Here is an 18,297-nt window from a genome sequence, read left to right as displayed (position 1 = left end):
TTCCTCAGGGGTTGGTATTGAGGACCAGTATTATTTAACATCTTTGTTGGGGACATAGACAGTGGGATTCAGTGCATCCTCAGCAAGTTTGCAGGTAACACCAAGCTGAGTATTGTGGTTGATAATCTGGACGCAGCGAATGCCATCCAGAGGGACCTTGACAGGCTTGAGAGGTGGGCCCATGCAAGCCTCATTAATTTCAAGAAGGCCAACTGCAAGGTCCTGCACCTGAGTCAGGAGACTCTCCTTTTAATTAGTGTTAAATATATAACCTGAAGAGTAAGTCTTAACCTGAAGAGTAATTTACAGGTATAATCAACTATTTAAGACATCCTCCCCTTCGTGTATTTTTTTTTCTATTACTCTTTCCATCTACAAAGTAAAAGATTTGACAGGATTATAATTTTCTGATAATACTTTTTCTTTCACTCTTAAACATCTATCACATTTCAAAAACTTGCAGGCTTATTGTATGTCATTAAACAAAGAACTTCACAACAACAGAGTTCTGAACATGAAAACCATAAGGACATTGGCTTTTTTCATTTCAAGGAAAAATACAAAAAATTCTACCTGAGAAATTATCCCTTATGATGTAATGTTTAATTTACTGAGTAAGTGGCATAAGCACAATTTTACATCTCTCCTTAACTAGGAAAGCTAACAAAGTTACTATACCAACTGAAGACCCAGCATGACAAGTTGTTGCCAGAAGCAAAATAATTTATTCCAGTGCTTCTGTGGCAAGAGACAGCTGGAACTGAGACGATTGACAGGAAAAAGCATGCAGCACACTCCAGGATGAAAACAGCAGAGAAGCCCCAGGGTGCACCTGGAATGATACAGAGGTAGAACTGCCACATGGCAGTGGCTATTTCATCTCTCCAAAACTGTACACATTTGAATACAGAGCTGGAAACTGCAGATCAACAGAACACAAACCACACTTAACCTACCTCTACCCAGTGAAAGGTGGAAAAGCTGCAACCCCTTTCCTTCTGCTTTAGCAAGGAAAAAAATGGATACAGGTTTGTTGCAAGTAAGCAAACTTGGACACACAGGCTCCTATGAAAGCTATTATCCCTCTCCAAAATACTGAAGACAGAAGTGTACGTCATTGACCAAAAGCACAAGCAGAAGCAGGAGAGAGTTGTCAGGCTTCCATTTTCTTCCCATCCAAAGCCTAAAGTTACACTAACACTTCACTTGCAATTATGCTACTGCAAATTTCATGGAATAGTCAGCATTTGTACACATTTCTGCTTACACTTAGAGAAAAGAGCTGCGATTCTCTGAGATGTCTGTTCTGTGAGCCCATGTTAAACAAAACCATGAATACCCCCATTTCTGTCTACTGGTAAGAAAGCAGAGGTAGCTGTAATCTTCGAAAATCTAGTCAAAACTCTTACATGGAGAACACACTAATTGGGACATCAAACCCAGAAAATTTTATTTTTTCATGGGAAAGACATCCTTGGGAAAGACATCCTTGTGGCATATACCTTCACATTCTTAAAAAAGGAAAAGAAGGAAAAAAAAGCTGGTAACATTCCCTGTCATAATTGCATGCAGTCATTAGTTCATGAAAAACGCAGCTGTTACTGGAAGATGTCCGACATGGATAGTTTCTCCTTCCATTCATTCAGCATTAGATCATTACTCAATACTTCCCACATGTACAGCAGGTGGGTCACACAGGTTCTGTGTAATAGAAACATTTCACTCCCAAGAGCAACCTGTTGCATATCGCAGGGCTATATCAGTCTCAAATCAAGCACATTTGAGGTACCCATAACTCTGGTGTTTACAAGTTGAATATTCACAGGATCTCCTCTGAAAAAAAAGGAACTTCTTTGGGATTCTTCCATCCTCTCCCTCTCTTAAGCTTGAGAAATGAACAGTCCCAAGGTTTTCATGATCGCAGGAAAGTCTAAGTCACCTAGTTAGTGTTTACATTTAAATAGTCAACTGCCTTTATGTTTACTGCAACATTTCTTCTCTATTCCCTTTGCACAGTTTTTCTTTCAACTTCCCTTCTCTTCAGCTGCCTTTAATATTTTCCTTTAATGATCTGAAAAATGCTTGATGAAGGTGAAAAAAAAAATACCTGTTAAGCAAAAAAAAGGTAAATGTCTCCTTAGGAAACAGATGAGAAGTTACAAAAGGAACGGATCTTGATGCCTTTGGGAAACAGGAAATTACAAACTGACAGTTTCAAGGATAGCAGGCATGCTCTATTTGCAGTCAGGTGGTCAGTAGACTTGAATGACATCGTCCCACTCATCAACAGGCCAGACACCGTTGTACTGCACGTTGGATGGTGAGCTCTTCCAATCCCACGTCTTCACAGGAACCTTCCAGTCAGGGCCATAGTTGGCTTCAACATACAGAAGGGTTTCACAGGGCACGTGTACCTTGAGTTCTACAAATTCAGTCCAACACAGAGTAAACTTTGGAAAGAGGTACCTGTGTCATAGCAAAAGAACATGATCACTGGCAGAATACTGAAATACACCTCTAAATAAGTTCATGGAGAAAGCAAGTAACTGCAGTGAGTGGGCATGTTACATTTACAGTATTTTTTCTTATTTCACAACTTCCTAGCTATGAAATATTATTTACACACTGGACAGGCATGTTATTACCAACAGTAACTGGTTAACATTTGCCCCACGTTCTTAGGAAGGAGCATTTCTAATTCTCTTGCCACCGATTCCCATACCATTCTGCCACCTATAGGAAGTCACTTAGTCTCTGTCTCTACTTTTCCACTTACAAACTGGATTTAAGTTACCTCATTTAGAAGGATGTCAAAAGGATGATACATGTTATTTGGTAGGGGAGACTTTTATAAAATCAGCATTAAATACTTTATTACGAGTTAGGCCTTTTTAAAAAAAAAGATTTTACCTTTCTTCAATCTTACCAAAGAAAGCATGCAACTCCCGTTCAGTATCCATGTTTAAACATGGTGCCAGACTTGAAGGAGCTGCAAAGAATTAAGATACAGCTGTCCCCCTGTACCTTCTGAAGCCTTCTTGGCCCATTCAAATTTTAAAAATAATTTATTCTACCAAACTGACTTTGTTCTGTACCTGTTGTTTTCTGTAGAAGGGCCAACATAATCCCTACCTGTAAGTATACTTATACCAGTAGAAGTTCACAGGTATCGCAGTTTGATCGGAATGACATCCTACAGGAGCATAACATCAGAGACGATGTGTTAAACAAGTAAATACCAAACCCTATGTACTATTCCTGCAGAGGATAACTACCACTTCTGAAGCTGTGAAGTCTTCCACAGAAAAAAAGCAATCATAAAATTCCTTTTCACAGGTCAAAATGAAACCATAAGCAATTAGATCTTTTGAAAAAGGTTAAAAGACCTGTGCATTTGCATGAATTAGAAACCCTACATGTTCCTCTAAGTATAAATTAATTTTATTTCTAAGTGCTAAGCAAACAGTATCAGAAAATAAAATAACCTTGCTTTTATGCCTTAAACGGAGGGAGAGAAAAAAGCAATCACACACTTTTGCATATATAACCAGAGACTACCAATTAGCTCTAAACCAAACCAAAAAGCAAAAAAACAGCCAGCCACCCAGGGCAAAACAAGTTAAACTTTATTAGTGGATCTATAATCATCAAATAGCTATTTAGCTGTTATTAATCCAGGAAATCATTCATCTGCCAGAATTGCACTGGGCGTGCATATGCAAAAGCTATCACCAAACCACTGAAATAATATATCCTCCAGAGAGTGAACTCTGAATAATAATTCTAAGGAGAACAAATAGGTAATTTAAATAAACTAACCTGCAAATTAAAAAGTCAGTTGGAAATTTCACCAAAATAATTAACTACTATTAAAATCAAATGTTTACACTGACTGACAAAAAAACGTAGCTTTCAGTGACGCTCCACACTACTGGAATCCTTGCTCCTTGTTTGCTCATTCAAAGTGGCTGGGATAAGGCTATGTACTCTTGTACATATACACTGCTCACCATTTTTAATTCCAATTTCAGTCTCATCAGTCTTCGGACATAAAAGTACTGAAAAGATTTCACACTTACAAGAAGTCCTCTATGTTAACAACCTACAGAATTACCTCATTATAAGGATTAAAGCATACAGTATAGATTTGATTCCCAGATTCAGTTTTTGTAAATACTTATTCTCTGCTGAAGAATGCAACAGCATTAATTTTGTAAACAAACAGGAGGTTTCAACTGCTGGAACTCCAGGACAAGAAGATGTACATGCTTGCTTATGTCTGCAGTGCTGAGGAAGTATCTGTGTACATGAAAATGCAAACCATACAGCCAGACTTGTCAAGTTGAGAAGCCAGCTACCCAAGGAAACAGACTAAAATGACTAATGAAAAATATTTTAGAGACTAAATGAGAAATACTTTCATCCTTCATACTTTTATTTAGCAAAATGTACAGAAAGTATGCCTGTGCAAGTATTTAGCTTTCTGGAAAACACGTCTTTTCATTTTTAAAAACTTAAATATCTAGGAATAGAACTCCCACCCTTATTTATGATGATCTAGTAGCAACCACTCTCTCTTCTGATACCACATAAACAGCTGGTAAGATTCCTTTAAAATTGTTAAGGTAGATTTAGAAAAATGAAACAATTGCTCCTCTTTTGACTAACCTCACTTTACGTTCCCCCCGAATTTTGAAAGGGCAGAAGACTAAGCAAAACTGGAGAGTCATTCTGGTGTTGCAGTAACTCAGACCAAGCATGCTAAATCATCACATCTCACAGCTAGAAAGCTGTGATCTTCTTCTGTTTCTGAGAAGGTATTTGGAGTAATATGTATCTGGAATTATTTGACTAAGCATTCTGAACAGCCATGCTCTGTCAGGGCTCAGGGCCTTTATAATGGTAAACAAGCAGTTTTCTTGCTCCTTTTCTGGATGGATTAAGTACAGTAAACTATGCCTAAGAAACACCAGCTCAGAATTAGAGGCTTCCTTACACTACTACGCCTAAGCACATTTTCTGTGGGAATATTCCAAGAGCTCTTCCTTTAGTCTATTTGTAAGTATGCCTGTTGACTCTCATCATCGAAGTATCTTCCCCAATCCTTGTTTATCATTTCAGAACAAAGATAATAAGACAAGGACTCAGATATTATTACCACCTGGATGACAGTGTTCACTAGGGCCATTAGCTAAATATAAGCAAATACAGTTCAGGCAAAATATACAAGATTATGAAATTCTATGGAAGTCAACAAGGTTTCCAACTAGTCTGCAATTGTCTCCTTCTGAGTTAAGATGGGTGATGGGAAGAAACAAATCTAATTATCAAAAGCTACATTCTGTTTGCTGAGTAGATTAGGAAGCTGTTGTACTTATTTGCTCATTTAATACTGAAAGGTATGAAGCAATAAATTGTGGGATCGTATTTAAAATTCCATTTTCAGAGCATGAACAACAACAAAGTCTCCAGTAGTCATCTTCATTGCTGTCACAACATTACAGTCAATAAAATATTCCAATAAATCATTACCACAAAATCCAAAAATATGGGGTTTACTTTGTGAGGACAGTTGAGGCTTTCTGCTGTAATGCTCCATCATCTAGAAAGATGCCTAAAGATTCACTTTTTACCACTAACTTAGTTTGTGCAACAAACACAGTTTTAAGAGACTTCTTTCTCATCTTCGCTGTTTATTTAACTCGGAGCTTGTCACAGTCCAAGTAAGATCTTCTTGACACATGACATGACAGCACTGCTTTTGATTTCACGAGCTAATTGACATTTGACAAGCCCAGTACCTCTCTCAAAAGGCACAGTACTGTTCTCTTTCTACTTCTCTGCTCTCAAAGTGCAAAATCTCCACTGATTCTCCTCTAATAACTGACTTTCCCACAAAGCGTACATACTTTGCCACAAACAAAAAATGCCAGCACTAAACACTATCTTGTTCCATTTCTTTCCCATTAGAGGTACAAATCCAGTTCATACTTAAATTTCTTGCCCGATTTGGCCTGAGTTCCTCCATTCCATATGTGGTCGTCCTCTTCATAGAAGAAAAAAATATCAAGTTTCACATCATCTTCTCCCTGGAAAGAGAGTTCCAAGCTGTCTTCTACCTGCAAGAAAAAAATACACACTGTACATACCCACAAAAATACAAAGCTACTTATGTCAGCAGGTTTCAGAAAACAAATTTACTTTGGTCAGGTATGCAGAGTGACTCCTATCCTAACTGAAGAAAATACCCTAACTCTGCAATTTCTTTTTTTTTTTTTTTGATGCCTTGAGAACACTGGAAATTTTCTGCACATCAGTGGGACTAGCTTGTCTTTCCTCCCTTTAGCCCCAAAAGCTTCAGCACCATCTCCCTGTCCTCTGCCACAAGCAAAATAGTCTCAGTGAATAAACACATGATTAGTAGGTGTCTTGATTTAACACACTTCCTCTATGATAAAACACTCAGTAGCACCAGTAACGATATATCCCTTGAACTGTGGCTGAACCTTCAGATTCCTGTAATTTTGTTTCTCTTCTCTACCGTTCTGCAGGCTACACTCTGAAAAAGCTAAATAAAGATCTACATAAGCCCAGTGCCTACCTCAAGCCATGCTTCTCTTTCTGCTAGTTTTACATACAGGGCTACAGATAATCTCAGAGCAATCACCAATCCTCCTGTATGACAAGGCCCATCCAATCTCAAAGACTAAATTCTACCTTGATTCTTAAGTTTCCCTAGCACTACTGACACAGATTAGATCCCTTTAAAACTTATTAAAAAATTGTTCTGAAGTGGAACTCAGACTCCCCAAACAGGGCTGAAGCTATTAAGAAGGGTATTTTCTCACACACTGTCCAACAGAACGCACAAAAATCAGCAAGATTATATGTTTATGTAAAATCCTAAAGAGTAAATGTCTGCTGAGGAGACTTCAGATACCCACTTCTATGTAAGTGATGTGCGCTGTGCTCAAACTTACGAACCTACAGGAAGACACATGAAGCAAACTGTTCATTATCTAGGTACCTTGCCAAATTTGTGCTTCAGTGGTAACCCTGCTTTCTGAAAGGCTGGAATGATATCTGCTTTGTAGTCCCTTATAAAGACTCCCAAATCCACATCTTTGCTGTGAGTGATGACATTGCACTGCCTATACCAGCCTGAGAGGAAAAAGAAAAAAGAAAAAAAAAAGGAAAAAACCAAACTAGATCATTCAGGAACATGACAAATATATCAACAGAACAAAAGCAACATAAAAATGAGCTGCCGTAAGGTCACCAGGCAGAGATCTTTGAATGAGGCCATAAGCAAGATTTCTGCCCTTCTCAAGTATGAAATGAACCACAAAGAAAACAAGTATTACTGCACTTACAGCCAGCTCTTTCCTCCAGAAAGCCAAGAATGAGAAAGAAAACACTAACTCTTTCAAAGATAAAAGATCCTCAGTTTTCTAATCTAAATTTATTTAAAGAAAAAATACTCTTTATCTAGGCCCAAATCTAACTGCAATGAATATGGCTACAGCTGTGCTATTTGAAGCTATTATTTTAAATAGTACCCGAGATGGTAATCATCTTTCAATCACCACTGCAGAACAGTAAGAGAAAAAGTGGGACATCCTTTTGTGTGTTTCACTGAAGCAGCTTTTAGTAACTGTTCATTCAGAAAATTATATTCCCTAGGACTAAACAAATACAAGTCAAATGTGCACACACATGAGTTTTCAAAACCTATTTCAAGAATAAAAGAATCTTCATCAGTGATAAGATACTTCCATCTTCAGCATAACTGAACACTTGCAGTACCTACTCTAATAGGCTGACATTTTATTAAAAGCTTGTATTTTTAAATAAATAAATGTCAACTATATTTTAAAAGTCAGCGACAAGCAAATTGCACAGGAAGAAAAATCAGGTGAGAGTCTACACGAACTGTAGAAACATGTGCCTATCACCATGTTTTCCAACTAGCATTTCAGGAAATTCCAAGTCACACAATTTAGGGAACTGCTGATTACTTTCTGAGCAGTGATCAACACAACACAGTTAATTGCTAACAGTATTAAATGTTTCACTTGAAATTTGCTCAGCATCTCCAAGGCTCAGGTTTCTTAAGAAAAAAGCATTTTGTTGGGAGCAAAAAGGCCTACTTCAATATAGCTAGTGCCACATATTACCTTCCAACCCAGTACACTTAACCTCAGCTGACATCACAAGCAACAGAGAATGAAATGCTCAAAATTTCAGATGAGTTTAAAAACACAATATAACACAGATGTTTTACCAAGGCATGTACCACTGCTCAGCCAGAACTTTACTCCTAAGTTATTCAGTGTCAGGGCAGCCAGATGGAGCAAGGATTTTGCTTTTTTTCTGAACTCCACTGCATCAAGAGAGGCATCATCGGGGTACAGCTGGAAGGCAAAGGAAGAGTAAGCAAGGTATTGTCAGAGGCAAACTTGTCCCTTCATTTTTCAGTGTACTAAGAAAAAATGACCTTTTAAAATTTACTTAACAAATATCTGGGCAGTATCTGTTTTCACATATACAGCCCAGCTTGAGAACATGCATCAGAATGACAAATTAAAATTTAAACTCTGAAACATCAATCTTCAGTTTTTCCAAACTAGCAGAACGTAAAGTCACAGTAAAACAGAGTAAGAATATATGTATTAGGCACTGATTCTCAGCACGTGGCAACACCACAGATGAACCCTAGCTCTGCAGACGCCGCAGTCAATACCCAGGGACAGAACCGGAGCTACCTCCAGCGCAGCAGTTTACCTGGCGCCACCAGGTGTTACACCTGGATGCTGACAGCTTCTGCCGTAGAGCAGAAACAACATGAACAGAAAATCCCGCCCATCTTCCAGCTGTAAATTAATGCAAAGGCAAAAACCACACGGCAGCCTGGGCAAACGTTACTACATCAAACACAGGAACAATCCACCACTCGGCTTCACAACTGATTTCATTAAGAGCTCTCAGGCAACAAACAGTTGAAATGAATACATAACTTTTCAAAACAGATGGCAGCTGCTTATTTCAATATTAAAGCTCCAGCAAAGTTCAATATACCTTCTGCAGCACATTTTCTCTGCCTGTGGCAATTACTGCCTGGAGGTTTTAGCGCTTAAGTGTGGCATGCTTACAGTTTCTGTCACTTCACCTGTAAAGGACAACACATAGGCACCCCTGGGTACAGTAACTCTCTTGCTACATGCATGGGGAGCTACAGCCTACTAGACTGAACAAGGATGGTCCTCCCTTCACTGAGAAGTCCCTTCCCCAAGATCTCAACTGTCTGAAGAATGGAAATTCTAGTGTCCTCTTTTCCCCTTCCATGAAATAAGAGATGGCTGAAATTCAGTAACTTGATTCTGACTCCACAGCCTTAACTGTGGTAAGTCTTGACCACTTTACATCTTGGGCATTTAAGTTAGGACAAAATGCTCCCCATACTGCAGCAGAAAGTTTTCTACTATCTGCTATATCATGTAGCAGTAGTCTAAAAATAATGCTTCAAATAGTGGTGAAAACATTAGTTTGCATGTAAGTCATTTCAGAATGAATATATTATTTCAAATAAACTGAACTAGGAACATGGAACTGCAGCGCATGGTTCAAAAGAATATAAATGAAATATTACTCAGCACTTCGAGAATTGCCATAAGGAAAATCTGCAGCCACAAAGATACACAAGATCTTAGTCTTATTTACATGAAATATATTTAACAGCAACAAAGTGTGAGAACTATGGGCACGTTGTTTACCTCTTCTTTTAAAAAGAAAAAAAATGCGCTCACAAGTGAAAAAGACCCTGATTTTCAATTAAAGTTTCAGTTTTATTACCACTTACTAAACTCCGTGGATTGAGTCCAATAGGCTGTATTTAGCTTTAGGTATGCTGACAGTCCCATCTAGGTAAAAAACAGTGACCTGTTCGTAGGTTTGGGTCAATCAGTAAAAACATACAGTAGATCTCAAAGACACTACCTGATTACCACTAACCTGAAAGAAAGCCCGAGCTTCTCTGTACCTACATTCAAGAAACCTAGAGTGCGACATCTCCTCTAGAAAACTGGAAGGATTTTTTGGAATTTGAACTTTTAAGTCATCAATGGAAACAAGCAGAAGTTCTGGCCTGCAGGGGAAGAAAGATGATACATTAGCCCATTCAATTCCTTTACAAACCACAAGTCACTTTTTCCTGCAGCTCAGGTCAAAATCTTAATGCATACTACTGGCAGTGATTCCTCTGTCCAAATACACCCAAAACCGATTATAAAAGAAGAGCGATCAGAGCTTCAACAGATTAACCACTCAATTAAAAATTTTGTTTAAAAAGAAATTCTTACCTATAAGCCCATAGTTAGTTTGTCTTGTCAGCAATTCCTTTACTGACTCATGACTTGCACTAAATTTGTTCAGAGCTGTTGTTCAGTGTATTTGAAAATTTGGGCTATGTATGGGATGCTCTTAAGAACCAAATTCTAGCATGTACTTTGAGACTATCTGCATTTAAAATTTAAAAACCCTTCAGTCTTCACAATGAATGAAATATGGTATTTAACAGCTTACACAGTTGACTTCAAATGTTTAGGCACATAACTGGTACAGATTTCATGTTTTAAAAGGAAGAAAGAATTGTGTCAATTTTAAGGAAAAAGTTAAACAGATTTATTTTACCTGTGAAATGTCTGGCTCTTTTTCTCTGATTTATGGCATATACACATAGCCTATAGAAACACTGCTCTCAAAGCCTAGCAGTATGTGCTTGGCTTTGAAAATAGTGACAAGATTTGCCATGATCTCTATTTCCTGAAATAGTGCTATTTAAAGCATTGTAGGAAAAGGCAAGACATTTACAGTAACTTCACCAATGTAATGCAAAGTTTAAGCATAAGACTATGGACAAATAACAGCACCAATTCAAGTATTTATGCAAGAAAGGAGTTCCCTTAGCATGTTAAGAGCATGAGTTAGATGCAATGGTCGGCACATGTCTTTGTGGTACAAATGTCACCTCTCTATGTTCTTTAACACCAATTATTTGGACTGTTGTTGAATGGATTTCTGTTGCTTCCCCTTTTCATTGAAAGTTCCATCTCTCTATTCAACTTTCGGATACATGTCCTTATAGAAAGAATACCAAATATCTACCACCTAGTGCTAAATCTCTCGCCACTTCTACTTTACCCTTGTGTTGATAGCACAGGTGGCTCTCAATGGATGTCAAACTTTTAAATCTATTAATGTTAAACCACTGACTCCAGCAGAAGATCCTCTGGTACATTCAAGCTCAGTCATGACTTCTTTGACTCCTCTCATCTTTCTGCCTGCTTTGACCTGGCTACACAGCAACTTCCTCTAAAACCTAGTTCTTAATTTATGAACTGTGGGAAGCTCTTGTTTTCAGGTAAACAGAATTGGATTTACCTTCATACCTTAATTTACCTTCACTTTGAGGGCTGAACCATACATGAGCTATACAACCTGACTGTGGAGGCTCAGACAAAGGATGGGCCAACGTCCTAACAACTTGGTACTTACTTTCACAAACTACAAAAATAAGGAACAGAGACCAGCCAAAGTTCAGGGTCTGTTATGCATAGCACAGTGCGTGGGTGTTACCAAATGCAGAACACTGCACCTTGTGTGCTTGGTGTGTCACTTGATATCCTGGAACACCAGGAACAGTGTACATGTGAGAATGCTTGATCGACATGCTGTGTGCATAGACTCCCTATCTGGCTGATCAGTCCTCGTTCCTGTTGTAAAGCTATAATAGACTGTGTTGTTGCTAAATAAAATGATTTCGTACTTGCTTTCCGAGTGCATGCTTTCATCCACCACACCTGACTTTAGGAAAGAGAGTAATTTTATATACAGGACAAAGAAGTTATTTTGGAAGTGCCATTATGGCTTCCTTCCTCCTCTGTTTTGAACTCACTTTTCATATGCTCCAGGATAGCGACCAAAGTGGAGTTTCCGGAAAGGCACAAACTTTCTGTCCATATGTTGCTTGAGTCTCAGGGGGCCATGCCAGAGATAATTACCGCTCCTCTCATAGAAGACCACCAGGTGAATTGCATGAGATGCTAGTTTAAATATGTAGTGCAAGGGAATTTCAGTCCCAGACAGGTCATCCATCCCATCCAAGCGTGGGTCCTTGTTTATAATCTTTAGCCATTGGAACCCCATTTTCTCAGCAGTTCTAAAAAGGCCCAGCTAAAAATGAGAAAGAGACAGAAGCTACAGATTAGAGAAACCAAAATCGAATACTAAATGCTTATTAACTGACATTCTTCCTCATTTTCATTTCCTAATCAGATTTAAGCACAAACTACTCAAAAATTTATAAGACCTTAAAGATCAGCAAACATAAGCAATTCCAACTACTGTATCTCCTGGTCTTAAATTCTGTCCCTTGAACTATTCAATAAAACAACAAAAAAATGTTGTAAGCCATGCTTGGACTAGGTTTGCTCCTTGCCAGAGCACCCTCCTCTGCATTTTCAAACTGTTCTCTAGTTATTGTTGTGCTGAAATTGGCATTCGTAAGTCCTTCAATAATGATTCCACTAATACAAAAATGATTACTGAAAAATCTTATTTTATGATGTACATAAATAGTTGTCTAAATCTCACCAAACACTGAACATTGGGCTGGGTAACAGGCTTTCATATGTCCATAGTAAAAGGGAATTAAATTGTGGCTAGTAAGAACAGAACCAATCAGCATCTGAAGACCTTTTCAATTACCCCCCTTGAACTGTTTTATATAGCATATCAGCTTCTCCTCTGGATGCTACAGATATTATCAGTGAGCCACAAAGGAATGAGGAGATGGATTTATATTAGTGTGCTGCCACAAAACCTTATTCTCAGTTTAATTCCTTTACAGCTATGGGTAAAACAATTGCCTGACCAGATCCAGAGTGCCACCACTCTTCACTTGAGTGAGACTCCTTCAGTAAAATAGTCACAGGCCATTTTAATGTCTCTTGCTTTTTCAAAAAAAAAAAAAAAGGCAGCTGTTTGTCACTGATATCTTCAGTCTGTATAAATTAGTCTAATAAATATTTCCAAATAGCACTTAATTGATGAAATAATCTCGGATTCCATTTTGCATTTTGTCCCTCATCACATGCTACACCTCTATTTTGAACACATCTATTTAAAAAAAAAATAATCTCAGAACACCAAAGAAAAGTAGAGATACCAATACACAAAGTGACAAAATAAAATGGTGCTAAGTACAAGGATGTACTAAAAGAAATGTAAACCAACAGACCATGATAATCTTTCCAGCCTTGTCACATCAATACTGGTATTTCCTCCTTGATAGATCCCCAAACTCGAGATTTATTATGGTTGTACCTACATTACAGGCTTAAGGTTTTCCTTCTTCCTTTCTAAGAGATCACTTTTCTTTTTGGCACGTCCTCTTACTACAAGTGTTTATGAATATTGCATACAGCTTCTAAAAACTTTTAGTTATCTGTAAATAACTCTTACTTTTACAAAAGTTTCTTCTACCAATATCTTTACAAGATTTCCACACAATTAATTCAGAGACCATAATACAAACATGAAAGCATTATGTCACAAAATCATAGAACAGCTGAATGCATTGCAATACACAAGCGTGAACTGAAGAAAAGGCACTTACTTCATGTTTCCATGTTTTGTCCAGTAATGCAAATGTAGTGAAGTCCCTTGGAGCACAAAAGTACTTGCATTCTGGACTAGGGGCATCAGGAGAACTTCTGATCTGTTCAATGTCTTTATCAACCAGTCCCAGAATCAAAGGATCAATCAAATACACTGGTATATTGTGACTGGATATTAAGCCTAGAAACTTCCTAACCACGTGCTGTTTGACAGAGGATAAAATTGTAAGTTGAAAACACCATCTTCAAGCATACAAAGGTTAATACATTAAAATTCCTTGACAGAAGGAAAAAAAAAAACAAAAACAAGCCACTGACAGAAAGAAATCTTATCTCCCAATACATTTTCTGAGTGTGCACTTTACTTCCATGAACAATTCTGGAAATGGAAGGTTTCTCTTTCAGAAGAACAGGCTGCTCTTAGGCTTTCCAAGTCTCTAAGATTAGAGTAAAAAACTTTCAACTTCAATTAGAACTTTCTACAAGTTAAGGTACTCTTAACATTAGAGTGCTGGACTTGAGAACAGACTATAGGATAAACTCCAGATTCTTTCCAGCTCTAGATTGAGTTGTAAAGCAGTTGAATAAACCACAGACTATAGGATGAGAGGTGATGCATGTGTGGGTGCTCAGGGAGCTAGCTGATGTCATTCCAAGGTTGCTCTGCAACATCTTGGAAGGCTCTGGCAGTTAGGAGCTGTTCCTCAAGCAGATCGCATGCCATCTTCAAAAAGGAGGATCTGGGGAACTCTGGTCAGCTTAATCTATTTCCCCAGGAAGCTTCTGGAGCAAAAGATCCTGGAAAGTCACATCCAAGCACACGAAGAACAAGTATGTGATTGCAAAAGCCAGCCAAAGGCAAACTGCACCTAATCACACCGACTGCCTTTGAAGAAGTCTGTGGGCAAGGCAAGAGCAATGGACACTGTCCATACCTGGACTTTAGCAAGGCTTCTGACTCACTCCCAAACAGTATCCCCAAACCTCAGGCATGATGTAAGAAGGTAGAAAGTGAGTGCTATCCAGTTGTTGGATACTAGTGTACCCAGGGCACTTATTGATGGCCAGGCTGCGTAAGGGCTTAAAAGCCGTAGCAAGAAGGTCCTGTGCCTCATGAGAGGATTTATTAACTTGACTCAAGGGAGAATTTTAATCAAGTACATTTAAATGACCATGGCACACAGAAGCCATTTACAGCAGTCATAGCCACCCTGCTACTAAAAATGTAGCTGATGTATTTAAACAAAACAGTTAAATTCAATGACTTAAAAGTAACGTTCTTATAAGAAAAAAAAAAAATTGCTTAGAACAGCAGTGTCAGGCTTTATGTCTGTTACATCTCAAGGTTTCCAGAAGAGGTGTGATAACGGAAAACAACGGCCCACTGTCCAAGCCACCTGCTCAGCAACCTGATCCTGGCTTTCTAACCGAAGCTCTACCCTTCCTCCTGTTCAGCTGCTGAGTCTGTTCATCAGACTCCGCAGGCCAACCTGCAATTCTGGCATGGGGCTTTGGTTTCAGAGGGATGCAAAAACATGAAAACAGAATGTGGGTCAACAAACAGAATTTAGGCAGCAGCACTACATGTGCTGTACAGGCAAAAGCAAGGCCAACCTCTTAGTGATTTCAGCCATATGGAGCTGAAAGGTAAGTGATGTGCTAGCATTATTTCTGTAACTAAAACTAGCAGATGAGACTGATGAACAGGAAGCAAATCTGTGCAAAAATATCTACTTACTTCCTCCCTGTCTTCTCCAGGGAAACCGATGCTTTTAGTTGAAACTTAAATAATTCGTAGAAAGAGATGGCGATGACGTCAAGCAGCTAATAGAAACACATTCAAGTAGAGTCTTTTGGACTCATCACGCAGGGACTCTCAAGAAAGCCTGGAGTGCAACAGGTCCCTGGCAGGACCGTGGAGCATTTTGCCTTGTTACTAATGATCTCGTAGTATCAAGTTAAAGCTTAATGAGAACTCTGTCCACAGGCTGGCAGATTGGAAGCCCACTGTGACCATGTCACCCAACACCTAGTCGGGAGTTCCAAGGGGTGCCACCTCCAAGAATAGTGAGACATTCCTGGCATAAGCAAGCAGTCTACAGAGCAGTTGGTTTGGATTACTCCCAAGAACAGCCCTTAACCAAAGCACCATTCCTCTTGCCCAGCAGAAACAAGGTATTTAAATGCCTATTTTGCTAACTAGCAACATTATCATATTGCATCCAAAGCAAAAGGCAGCCAGGTCCCCGCCCATCGTTCTCTTTAACCATTTGTGCTGCTTTTCTGCTGGGAGATCTGTTAACAAAAGACTTCTGTAAAAGTGTTTCCAAACAAATGCTAACTACAAGTATCATAACTGGGCTTCTGATTACCTGAGGATCAACATGATGTTTTGTTTACACTCAATGCTGCAAACTTTAAGCACGACACAACAAAAAATATCCCATTTCAAGTATCTAATGGCACTCCTAACATTGCTCCTGAAGACTGGAATACAGCAACCGGTGAATACTGAAATGTAACATTTTCCTGCTTGTGAAGAGCTTTATGACTCAGCGTAAGCAAGTAAAACAAAACACTGAGCAGCAGATTTAAACAACTGGAGCAAGCAAAGGCATATTCTGTGACCCGAGACCTGCAGCGGATTCTTTTACCATACTACTTACTAACTGTCAAACAAGCTGCATGTCAAATAAGCTAAGCTTTCCAACACTCAGTCTGAAAGACCACAACAGCCTGGATCAAAACCTCTACATCAGAAAGAACAAGTTTTGTTTCCTAAAACATTAACAACACTACTAAGGAATGCACAGACAAAGGCTGCCAGGCTGTAACCATTTCTCAGTAACCGTTTCTCAGTTCCATTTTAAACTGATGTTTGGAAACACTTCATAACTTTAGTCAGTGAAGAAAGTATCTCTTAGTCCTTAATACTAGAAAACCCCTAGTAAAGAGGAAAGAGAAATGGACCCTGAGTTTTGCAATTCCGTGTGAGTTCTCCGAGACTTGCAAAAGAACTGTATGAACCAACGATGTTGTACATACCCATCTAGTGCTGTCTTGGCCTGACTGGCTTCCTCTGACTTTGGAAAAAACTGCTCCATTCTATCAAAACCAAAGAAGGGGAGGAGGATGGAGAAAGAGAAGAAAAAAAGTAAGTTTCAGTTGAATTCCTGCTTAGGATTTCTTAACAGGATATTCAGGGGCATTTATCCAGTTAGCACTTTATAATTATAGCTGTGGCTATGCCTCTGGTCACTCAACTACAGTACAGAATGTGAAATCACAAATAATTGTTCTGGCATAGTGTATTTAGAACAACAACGCAAGCCTTGGGGACTTCCAGATATGCAAGGATTGCATGATCAGGCCTTAGGTTTCCAAGTCAGTATGGCACTACTTGTAAAATAGGAAGATGACAAACACAAACGTTGTTAGGCAAACACCACTGGGGGAAAGACAGTGGGACTATGCTGCAGTCTTTCCAGATGTAATCATAGAGAATTAAATTCGAAAGAGATGTGTTCCTATGATAAAGCCAAGGTGGTTAGTGGCTCAGCTTTTAGCTTTTCAAAAGTATGAAGAGTTTCTCATTCACAGCCTTGTTGTTTACAATCAGAAACTATAAGAAAGTCACAGGTTGCAGTACCGCCTAGCACTAAGACTGCCTGCATTATTAAAAATGTTCTCACGAAAAGAAAACAAACTGAGGAAACATGATACCTGTGTGGTTCTTCCATAAAAATAAAATTAGCTCCTTTGTTGAATCTCCATTGCAACTATAAACTATGAAGCCACCAAAAAAACACGAGTATTTCATTTATAGTAATCTTTACCTCTTTTTTTGTTACAGAAAATCACACTCAGCTAAACATTCCACAGGTGGCATAAAGCAGGACTTAATCTATAACATCTAGAAAATAACAAACACTAAATAACAAAGAATAAGACAAGTGCAGAAAAAGCTACGTTTTCTTTTAAAATCACCACTGTTGAAAAATCTGCAACAAATAAATGCTGTCTTCCACATTTCTTCAGAAGAGCCCTACGACAGCACCTGGTTTGACCTCACTTTCAGTACAAGTCACTTAACAGCAAGAGCAGGAAGGCTTGTGAAGATTGAAAGTCTTGGTGGCTCAAACCTGCAGCTGAGAACATCGAACAGCATCCCATTTTAGAATCAATGGGATGCCTCTGGCTGACATAATGACCCGAGTATCAAGCTGACAACTGAAATCTGATTGCAGCCCTGCCACCAGAAACCTGCTAGCCATAGGAGGGAAGTTTGGGGACGGTATTAATGCTGCTAAAGGGCTCTGAAGACAGGAGACGTTATACTGGTTTATTCCACAAAAGCAAGCCTGTGCAGGACAACGCTCTCTTACCTTCTGCGATAGATAGAATTTGTAATAATACAGCTGGAAGAGGAGGAAAACCAGGCTGGTCAGAGAAAGAAGCGCCAGGACCACGTTCTTATTGACTTTCTGCATTAGTCTTCGGAGCGCTCTCGATCACTGCCTGGAAGCACCGCGGCGCCGCTCATCTTCTCCGGTTTCCCAGCTCCACCCTGCGCACCGGCAGAGGAAAACAGGGGCTGAGCAGGCCGCGCCTCCCGCCCGCC

At 39.0% G+C, this 18,297-nt stretch overlaps 1 protein-coding gene across 1 annotated transcript; it reads right to left on the bottom strand.

Moving 5' to 3' along the window:
• Positions 1-2,252: 2,252 nt before the first annotated feature.
• Positions 2,253-18,166, bottom strand: FKTN (fukutin). The gene is made up of 9 exons (XM_009704726.1): positions 18,062-18,166; positions 16,722-16,781; positions 13,676-13,879; positions 11,954-12,231; positions 10,012-10,144; positions 8,285-8,414; positions 7,028-7,161; positions 5,992-6,119; positions 2,253-2,466 (listed from the first exon to the last, which is right to left on the bottom strand). The coding sequence occupies exons 1-9, from the start codon at positions 18,164-18,166 to the stop codon at positions 2,253-2,255; spliced, it is 1,386 nt and encodes a 461-aa protein (XP_009703028.1).
• Between the last annotated feature and the right edge of the window lie 131 nt (positions 18,167-18,297).

The sequence above is a fragment of the Cariama cristata genome, unplaced genomic scaffold (genome assembly GCF_000690535.1).
Source record: "Cariama cristata isolate BGI_N322 unplaced genomic scaffold, ASM69053v1 scaffold6637, whole genome shotgun sequence".
NCBI lineage: Eukaryota > Metazoa > Chordata > Aves > Cariamiformes > Cariamidae > Cariama > Cariama cristata.
Note: the sequence above shows the minus strand (reverse complement) of the source record. Positions and strands in the feature narration are given on the sequence as shown.